Below are 9,909 nucleotides of genomic sequence, written 5' to 3'. Positions count from 1 at the left end.
CGGCTGAAATGCTACGAGCAGGAGCTGGAGCGCACCAACAAGTTCATCAAGGACGTGATCAAGGACGGCAACGCGCTGATCGCCGCCATCCGCAGTGAGTCCCGGCTCTGCTGCCCCGCGGCTCCGCGCTGCGACCGGGATGCAATAGGGAACAATAGAACTACGACCGGTTTTTCTCTATTTCCAACGCTCTCTAAATAGGAATGCTTTTTCTGGAATATAATTGCACCTCGCTGCTTCTGGAGCGTGTGTTTCCCGCAGTGCCTTTAGGAGAGCTGTGCCTGTTGTGTGCCGGTGCCCGCGCAGGGCTGCTGAGCTCCCGCACCGCCTCTCTTAAGGACGGCGGAGCTGCGCTCGGTGAAGGCGCTCCGTGTCCTTCATAGATGGAGCACGCAGGTTCCTGAACGGGGCCCCACCGGCACGGCCAGCCTCTGCAGTCACGGCATCAGAGCGTCGCAGAACTGGGAGAGCTCAGCGCACAGTTCCTCTCTTTGTGCATGTATTATTTTGTTTCTTTCTGAATAACGATGAGAGCGGTATCTGAGCACGCATAGACTTCAGTGCCGGCTCTAAGGGAGCTGCTCATTCAGGAGCACTGAGGCCCTCTGATCCCCAGAGGGGGTCTACTGTGTCCCAGCCCCACACCTACTGCCTTTTGTCCCCGCTTTTCCCTCTGGCACCAATGCATGTACTTTCCCAGTGCTGTCCCTCGCATCTCATCTGTTACTATAGAAGCTTAAAATAGAGCCCAAGACGCTGCTGTTAGTGCTGTGCGTGCATCAGGCCAAGGGGAGAGAGGAGAACCTGCAGTGCAGGGTGTTTGTGTGTGTGTGCTGCGTTCCTTGTCTGCTTGGTTTTAGTTTGTATTAGCAGGTTTAGCAGCCACCCTTTTGTTTAGAGCAGCTCAGGGCTCTGCGTTACTGGGGCTGTGTCTGGCATAGCCTGTGTGTGCCCATCTGGAAAACAGCTGTAACAAAGGCTGGCGTGGCCCAAACACCGGCGTCACAGTTTGGTGGGATGCTGGTGTCCTGCAGAGGAAACCAAAGATCTCTGCTCAGATCAGGAAAAAACAACAAAGAAACAACAGCAAATCAAAACCCGGTTGTTCTCGTCAGACCTGTCTGCTCTCTGAAGGCTCTGAGCCGTTTAGGTTTTGTGTAGGAAGGGTTGTTAGCAGTCACCAGTCTTACAGTTAATATTTACAGTGAAAGGTAACAGGTTCTCCTGTCTGTAGTTGACAGCTGACACTGAAACGTAAAGAAGAAAGTGGTGGTGAGGGTGGAGCTGAGGGAAGGGTGGGAGGAGACTTGTGAGGAGGGGTGCTGTGGGACCTGGGTCTGCACCTGTGCATTACATACGTGTAACAACCAGATTAACAGCGACGTGGTGACACAGGAGGTGCAATGACAAAAGGACCAGTGCAACGGGAAGGTGTGACAAAGAGAAAAGGAAAGTGCTCACCTGTCTCTGAAGATCTCAGCTGACAGGAAAACTCCACAAGGAAGGGATTTCCAACCAGAAGCCCTTCCCTAGCGGCACTCAGCCCTTAAATGGGGTCTGAGAGAGGTGCAGTCACCCCTCCCAATCACACAGCTGAACTGCCTTCACCTGCGCTCCCAGGGCTGACCGGTCCTTTCCCCAGGTGTTCAATCAGTGGTGCAGGCTGGCACTCAATGGTTTCCATACAACATGGCAGCATCCACAAGGTGTATGGAGAGAAAGGCACGCTGGGCCTGCTGTGCACGTGTGAGCTGCTGCCAGCAGTCTGCATGTAGACCCAAGCCCTGGAACTGCCCAGAGCTGTCTTTTGTTTTCCATTTGCCGAGTCATAGGAAAAACAAGTGAGTGTGAGTCTGCGTGAGGATCTGCAGAACCCTGATTTACGGGCTGCTGCTTTGGGCTGTCGGTACCTGGTGCACACATGTCCTCTCCTTGCAGAAGTGTCTGGCAAGCTGAAGTTGCATGGAGATCTTAAGTGTGTTCTGACAGAATCTGAACATGACAATCCTGCCTGGCACCAACTTTAATGTGGTAGCAGCAGTGGCTGGGCCTCCAGTGTCTGAAAAGTGCTGTTCCAGTGACCTCCACTGAGGGTTTTTGGACTGTTCACAACAGGACTGAACGTGCTGGGTTAAATGCCTCCAGCAGGGATGTGCTGGTGCTGGGTGCACAGCTGTAACAGAGCTCCCCACAGCTGGTGCTCACGTCCCTGTCCTGCTGCAGGGCAGGTGAGGTGTGACACCGAGGGGCTGGGGGCAGTGATGTGAGCCTGGTGGGCAATGCATTGAGCCCCAGCCTTTCATGGGTACGGGAGAACTGAGCGTGTCGGCATTTTCCCCCATCCATCACTGACATGTTACTCATTGAAATACAGTGTGTGAAACCCTCCTGAGCACCGTACAGCCTCGGGTCCCACTGTCTGTTCCTGTGCTGGTCCCACTGCTGTGTTGCTGCTGCTGTGCTTCTTTGTCAACCGGAAAAAAGAGGGAGTTGTCTGTACACGGGACACACAGATGGCAAAGCAGAAGGTGGTGCCAAGCAAGAAATAGGACTAAAGCAAAGCAAAATATTGGGCAATTGTGATGATCTTAGACTTCAAAGATAGCAAAGAAGTTACTTTGAGACAAAATAAGAGATATTTTTGTTGCAGAGTTGGCCGTATCTTTCCCTATTCGTGCCAGAAGTGCTCAGAGCTGCTGGAAGTGCCGAGTGACGGTTTCAGTCCCACGCGCTGCCCTCACACTGCAGCACGCACTGGGATGCCCTGCACTGCTGCAGCCACGGCCCCCCGAGCTGCAGGGCTGCCCCGAGCTGCAGGCAGGCTGAAGGACGAGGAGCTCCGGGTGCACTGCTGGTGTTTCTCCTCCCTGGGAGTGCCGTGTTGCTGTTCAAGGTGCAGCGCTCACCACGCAGATGTGAAAGGCAGAGAACCACGTGTGCAGGGCGGCTCTGCAGCACCGTGCACATCTCTTCCTTGCAGTGGCAGTGCCTGACACAAGCTGTGCGTCAGGCAGCACTCGGCGAGGCAGCCTTGTTGTCCTAGCAATACATCATTCACATCATTTTCTTTCTGCAGCTCGGTATGCTGCCTCGTCTTACTTTTTGTTGTTGTCTTGGCAGGGCTTGCAGCTTTCTTCTGTGTGTGTTGTTGTTTATGCAGAAGCATCCGTCTCTCCTGGTCTTTGATCTTCCTGTGCGATTGCATATCAGGTGGAGTTTGATAAACGTCAAGTTGAGGCTGTTTTTATTAATTGCGAGCGTTACAAAGGTCTGAGCTGGCTTTTGAAGCTGAAGAGCTTTGAGATCTCATGCAGATGTTGCATACATGCTTTTGAAATCCATTTCTGCACAGTGCATAGTTTTGCAAATTGCTTCTGAATTTGCTTGCCAGTTAAGCAGCTTTTCCAGGCAATGTGAGCATTTCATCCTGGAAAGACAGCGCTATGCAGGAACGCACAGAGGTGTCTGTGCCTGCAAAGTGATTTGTACCAGAAGAGAGCAGACAGGTGTTTGTCTCCACAAAGCAGCTGCTCACATCCATCGGTGCCATGCAGCAGCCCAGCAGCACTGCTTGGCGTGGAGCTCTGTGCCACCAGAAGTGCAGGGCCGTCAGAGCTCTCAACAGATCCATGTGCTGCCATAAGGGACAGTGCTTGAGGATTCAGTGCTTCTGAGTACAGAAAGCAGTGTGTCAAGAATGTGAAATACTGTAATGAGATTAAAGAAATCCTGGAGTGCCTGTCTGATTCCTGCAGAGCCCCCTGTGCTATTTCATGTGAAGTCTGTAGACAAAGGCTAGAACCCCTTGAGCGAGATTTCTGGCTGTTGGCACGGTGTCTTAGATCCAGACACTGTTTTTTCTCTATGTGTGAGCAAGGCTGAAGCTCCTCTGCAGAAGGGAGGAAGAGGAAGGCGCTCCGTGCCCTGTGTGCCCCTCGGCTGCTGGCACTTGCAGTGCTGGAGCTGTGTGGGCAGACGTGAGCTCTGTGCTGGGCGCCGAGGTGCTGGCAGTGAGATACTCTGCACAGAGCATGAGCCAGTGCTGCCTTAATGGATGTGCATGGAACCCCTCTGTGTGTGTTCACAGAGCCCCTCCGTGGGGGTGCGCTGTTCCACGGGGGGGCACAGAGCTGATCCATGTGGGGGTGTGAGCCCCAAGTCTCACAGAAAGCCATTCCTTCAGCTGCCCATGGGGGAACCTGGAAGCCAAGCAGGGTTTGTGTAAATCGTTCACTGGTCAGGTGTGTGTGAAGAGCTGCTGTGCACCCAGGATTGTTGTGCTGCTTAAACACGACTCTGTTCTCCTCTCCTCTGCTTGTATCCTCGCACTTCCCTGTGCTCAGAATCATAGAGCCACTCAGGTTGGAAAAGACCTTAAGGATCATCAAGTCCAGCCACGACCTAGCAAAGTTCCCTGGCTCAAATGACCTTCCACCGAACCAGCGCTTGGGCAGCGCTCAGCACCTGAGCTGTGCACGGAGCTGTGCAGGAGCAGACCTGCGGGGCTGGGCAGGTGCTGGGAGCGTGGGCTGTCTCCGCTCAGCCTGGCTTGTCTGCCTGCCCTGTGTTTGCCATTGCAGCAGCACAGGAACGCGTTATCAGGAATGATAAAAGCAGCTTCCGAGGAATGTGTTTGGGATGCAGAGCACTGCAGGGAGCCTTTCTGGAGCTGCTGACAGAGCAGGCGGCTCCGAGTGCTCCTGCGTGAACTGCTTCAGTGCCGTGTCCAGAGCCCTGCCTTTTCACAGCCCGTGAGGTAGGGGGCTCTGGGAAGCTCCTGAGGCACAAAGCTGCTGTTTGCCCCCGATGCTTTCTCTTTGGTCTGTTCCTGAAGCAGGGAGCTGCCTTGGGATGTCCCTGGGGCAGGGATGGCTTACTGCCATAGGAACACCTTCCCCCCTCTTTCCTGGAGTGAGTTACGATATAGCAGTTCATGTTAAGCTGTTCCTGGACTTCTGCAGGGGAAAAATGACTTGCTGGAAAATACAGCACTCCCCTCCAGCAGTACTATCTGCTTACATTTTCCTGCTCCTTGCTGCTCTTCTTCAGCCAGGGCTGCTCAGATGCCCACTGGCACGTGCTGAGAATTCCTTCCTTGCTTGGCTATTGCAGCCATCATTTTCCAACACTTGTCCTAGCCCTAATAAGAAGGTTTTCAGAATTGTGTGGAGTTACTATTGATAACTTTAATTTTTTTCTCCTAATTTCTCAGCTTTTATTGTCTGAAAAGATAGCAAACCAGCTTAAAAACAGTAAATTACATATGGGACACCTCTTCGATCCAGCAGTTTACACTCTGTAAACTAAGGGTGTCGAGGACGTACTAACAAGGACCATTCACATCTCTGCCTCAAAGAGCACAGGAAGAGAACGAGAGCCTTCACATAGCTTTGAAGGGAGCTGCGTGCTCCTGAGCCCCTCTGTGCAGCAGGGGATGGCAGCAGGGGCAGCAGGCACGGCTCAGCACGTGCTGTGTGTCTGTACGGCGTGCTGCAGTGCTGCTGCGAGCAGGGGGTGAAAGTGCTTTGGCTTTGGGTCGCTGATGTGGCTGGATGTGCGTAAAGGTATCTGGCACACCTGGTTCCTCTCACCGAGAAATCTCATCATTTTTTTCCTTCGGACCTACCTCTGCCTTCCTGAGGGAGTGGAACTCGAGCCCTAGTGCGATGCTGAGGCAGTGCTCGGCTTACAGAGCACTTTGTGTGTCCGTATGGCAGCACAGCGGAGCTGCTCCTGTGCCACTGCCAGCTCTCCCTGCTGAGCACTTCTGTTCCTGTGCCGCGTTCAGACAGGTGGATGAAGGGGGCTCCCCAGCAGGCAGCAAAGGAGCTCATTTTCCTGGGATTTAGGCGCCGTGCACAGAACCGGAGGTCACAAGTTGGTGTAAATCTAAAACAGATATGCCTTAATCAGAAGCTAACCAACGAAGAAAACAAAGCAAGCTGCCACCAAAATCTAATCTGCAGAAGCAGGCAGGAAGGAAAAGGAGCATGCACAGTATCTGTGTGCTCCAGGAGTGAGGCAGAACTTTCCCTTGGGCTGGAGCTCCTTGCTGTGCATTTGTTAGATTTTGTTTTGCTGCTGAGCACGGCAGGACGAGCCGGGCGGCCTCGTGCCCACGCTGCAGCTCTGGGCAGGGCTGCTTGCTGCTGGCTGCAGGCGCCTCCTGGGGAGGGTCTGGGGTGGGAAGCGCCGGGCAGCTCTTCCTGCCTCTCCCCGTCCCCTGGCGCTGCAGCACAGATGGTGCTGGAGCGTGTTGTGGTCCAGTGTCATCCTGCTTCAAGCGAGCCAACACACAGTATTTTGGGGGGGCTTTTCCCAGCCCGGGTTTGCACCCCAGTCTACTTCCCAGTGCCGTGCCATGCAGGAAAGCAGCACCCATTGCACAGGGAGCTCAGCCAGCAGGCGCACAGCCACCTGCTTTCCTGGGAAATGGGGACGATCGCAGTGTGAGAGCCCTGAGATCAGCTGCGAGCGTGGTGACGCGGGCAGGATCACAGCACTGGGGAGCTTTCATGTGTGTAAGTGCGTTTGCTCTTCTGCCACACGTGAGACAACCACACAGCTTTTCTTCCATGTTCTGTTGCCTTTCTTGGCCTGTTCTCTGGAAGGATGTGGGTGTTATCCCTGTTTTGTAACGTGTCTGAAAATCCGCAGCTCGCAGCAGCGCTGCTGCTGACTAAAGCGTTTCCTCTTGAGTCACCATGTGAAGACTCAGCTTTTCTGCCTTCTTCCTTGAGAAATGTTTTGAATACTTTGGTTAATAATTCTGTTGGTAGCACGCTGGTAACTACAGATGTGGCTTCCTCGTCTGCCTGCCAGCTTTCTGTGGGTGGCTTCAGCAGTGCTGCGCATGCTGGCGGGGCGCTGTGCCGTGCTGTGCCGCAGGAGAGTGGAGCTCCAAGCTGCCCTCTGTCTCAGCCCCCAGCCCCAAGCTGTGCGTCTGGGCTGGTTTCAGCAGGAGCTGCTGCCCGCACAAATGAGCTGACCGTGGCCATGGGCGTCCTGTGCCATGGATGTCCCCATACCGTGGGTCTGACCATAAAAGATGTGCCCTGTCCCCCTGAGCTGTGCTCAGTGCTTGGGCTTGAGAATTACAAAGTTTCTGTGCAGCCTGGAGAGCCCTGATGTTCAAAGGCAAAGAATGGCCAACTTTGTCCCATGAACTCTGTAAAGCTCTGCGTTACAGATGTTGAACATGCAAAAGGAGACCGCTGGTGAAGTTCAGCAGGCAGCGATTACTAAACATGAAATAAAGGTTTTGTTCTACAGGAGCAGCTGATAATCGTGAGGTGTAAGGCTTTGGAAACTTCTCCTTTTGGTGGTGTGGAGTTCTCCATGGTTTCACTCTGGGCTGCAGAACGCTCGCTGCTGTCGGGATCCCTCTGCTGGGCAATGCCACCCTCAGGTCCTGCTGGTTTGTGTTTCTGGACACATTCAGAAAGGCCCTTTGCAGCCGATGTCCTTTTTGTCACTGAGTTCTCCATACAGGTGAATGTACAGTCATGGTCATGTGCTGCTTCAGTGGTGATAAAAGCAGTTGGACAATAGAAGGCCTTCATGGCAGCTTCCGAGCTGCTCTGTGCTGTGTTCCCCCTCTGTTTTTGTCTAGTTTCTGTTCCTCCAGCCAGCACTGATTACAAAGTGCTGAGCCTAGATCTTTTTAAAGAAGCATAATTTCATTAATCTTACTGAACAGCGCAGCTGTGAAAACAAGGAGCGACAAACAGGACCTGCAGCTGAGCTGTCAGGCTGCCAGGCAGGTCCTGCAGGTCTGCAGCAGCAGCTGTCCTGCACGGCACTGCACCCGAAGGGACGCCTGCAGCAGGGTGCGGCGGTGCTGCGTGGCGGTGGGAGGGCAGAGAGGCAGTTCTCAGAGGTGCCCCGTCGCTGCTGGGACCTCGCTGGTTCCCCAGTGTCCCGGGGCAGGACTCTGTTTGTGGCCGGTGCCCGGCTGCTTGCAGCAGCACGGTGAGGGCAGGGTGAGCGGGGTGCAGCCTGCAGACCTGCCGCACCGTGGGCCGTGGCGGAAAGCAGCCACACATGAGAGCTGCGGCCTGTGCCAGCACCGAGCCGGGCTCCTGCCTGGCCCTGCTGCCAGCAGCTCTGCGGTCCCACCGAGGGCTGAGCCGTGCTGTGTGATGGGAGGCAGTGCTGGGCCGGCTCGGGCCCCCGGTCACAGAGCTTGGGCTGGGACGGCTCCGCCAGCGCTGCTGATCATGAGACCTCCCCGTGGGGACCGCTTGCTCTCTGCCCCGGAAAAGAGCCTCTTGTTTTCGTGTTTGTTTTCGCTGTTCTCTCACTGCCTGTACAGCGGGGAGCTGCAGGGAGCTGCGGCTTGCAGAGCACACCCTCCTGCTGCCCGCTGCCTGCCGCTGGTGGTCAGCCCTGTCCTGCGTGGTGCTGCCCAGAGCTGCCATCAGCAGGCACCCCTGGTGTCCGCAGGGCCACCTCCCTTCAGGTGGTCCTTCCTAAAACACCTTCTGCTCGCCCTGGCTCAGCACGTTCCCTGCAAAGAGCCTGCTCAGCACCGTGATGCCCTGTCTGCAGAGTTAGGGAGGGCTCAGAAAAGGATGGCAGCAGCAGTGTAATGCAGCGTAGTGCAGTGTCATCCACTGTGCCCGGCTCCCACCTGCCCAAGTGGCCCAGCTGCTCCAGTTGCTGTCAGCAGGAGCCAGGAGCTGCCCCAGGCACTGCCGGCCCCTCCTGCACCACAGTCAGGATTTGCTATTCTCCTTATTGTAGAAACACCACCCCACCTTCATCCCGAGCTCTGTGCCTGCAGAGCAGCAGCAGGGCAGCATTCCTCACGTGTTCTGGCTCTCAGAAGGCTCTCTTTCATTGCTCGGGTTTAATAAACTCCAGAGAGGGTATGAATAATTTCCTCTTCTACTGGTTCTTTGGTTTAGACAGTGGATAGGCTGAAATTTATGCAGGGCTGTAGAGGAGAGGAGAAGGAAACATGGCTGCAGCCCTTTGGTGCACCATGAAATGTTTTCCTTCACATCACTGTAACTCAGGTGAAAGACAAAAGATACACATTGCCTCAGCATTGGGCCATGCTGGAGCCAAGCTCTGACCCAGGGCTTTTGTGCTATGTGGGCTTGGTTGGGATGAAGCAGCAGGAGAAGTGAGCAGACTGCACTGAGCACACGGCAGCAGGACACTCATCAGGTCCTGTGATCCTCTGGGGCTGTAGGAACTCATCCTGAATGCAACTCTTGTGTAAACTTGGGGTTAAAGTGAATGAAGATGTGGTTGTTTTCCCTCTGACATACTGGACGAGGATCTGGACATACAGGATTGAGATAAACTGCAGTTGTAGCATTTCTTAACTCACATTTCCATGTTTTTGCTGATTTCTAAGGCTGCTGACCATTTTGAACCTGCATTTCAGTGAGCCGTGTGCTCTGTCCCGGCCGCCTCCTGCCTTTTTCCTGTTTTGCTGAAGGAACTGCTCCAGCTTTGCGGACCTCTGGGTCAGGTCGAAATGCCATAAAAATGCTAGAGGTGAAGTGCTGCTCTTTCAGGGGTCGAGCATTCAGAGCCGAGTTCTGCCTCTTGCTTGTGGTGAGCAGCATTAGTTTGTGAGTGGTGCCAACGCAGCAGAAGTCACTTTGCAGCAGCAGTGATGCTGCAGTGCAGCTCTGTGTGGGGACAGCAGTAGGAACCTGTGCCCTGCCAGGCCAGGGAGCAGCCTGTGCTTGTTTGCAGTTTCAGGAGGTTTGTTCCTTCTTTTGTTGCATTGCTTGAGCTGATCCATTGCCCACATCAGAGCTGGAAGCTGGGGAAGGCTGGAGGGCTCCTTGGGAGCTGGTTGGGAGCAGCCTTGGTGCTGTGGAGCTCTGTGTGTGTTCTGCTGGGTTTGGTCTCGCATCTGTGGCTCAGGTTGGCCATTTGTTTCTGGCA

At 54.5% G+C, this 9,909-nt stretch overlaps 1 protein-coding gene across 1 annotated transcript in view; it reads left to right on the top strand.

Moving 5' to 3' along the window:
• Positions 1–9,909, top strand: part of OPHN1 (oligophrenin 1) — a gene marked incomplete at its 5' end in the record, with an annotated part of 46,350 nt that continues 36,441 nt past the window's right edge. Inside the window, 1 exon segment of the mRNA XM_042825361.1 lies at positions 1–94. Within this exon segment, the coding sequence (XP_042681295.1) occupies positions 1–94 (94 nt within the window).

Source organism: Centrocercus urophasianus, unplaced genomic scaffold (genome assembly GCF_019232065.1).
Source record: "Centrocercus urophasianus isolate 14NV4802_14NV808 unplaced genomic scaffold, USGS_Curo_1.0 seq_24, whole genome shotgun sequence".
Classification (NCBI taxonomy): Eukaryota; Metazoa; Chordata; class Aves; order Galliformes; family Phasianidae; genus Centrocercus; species Centrocercus urophasianus.
Note: the sequence above shows the minus strand (reverse complement) of the source record. Positions and strands in the feature narration are given on the sequence as shown.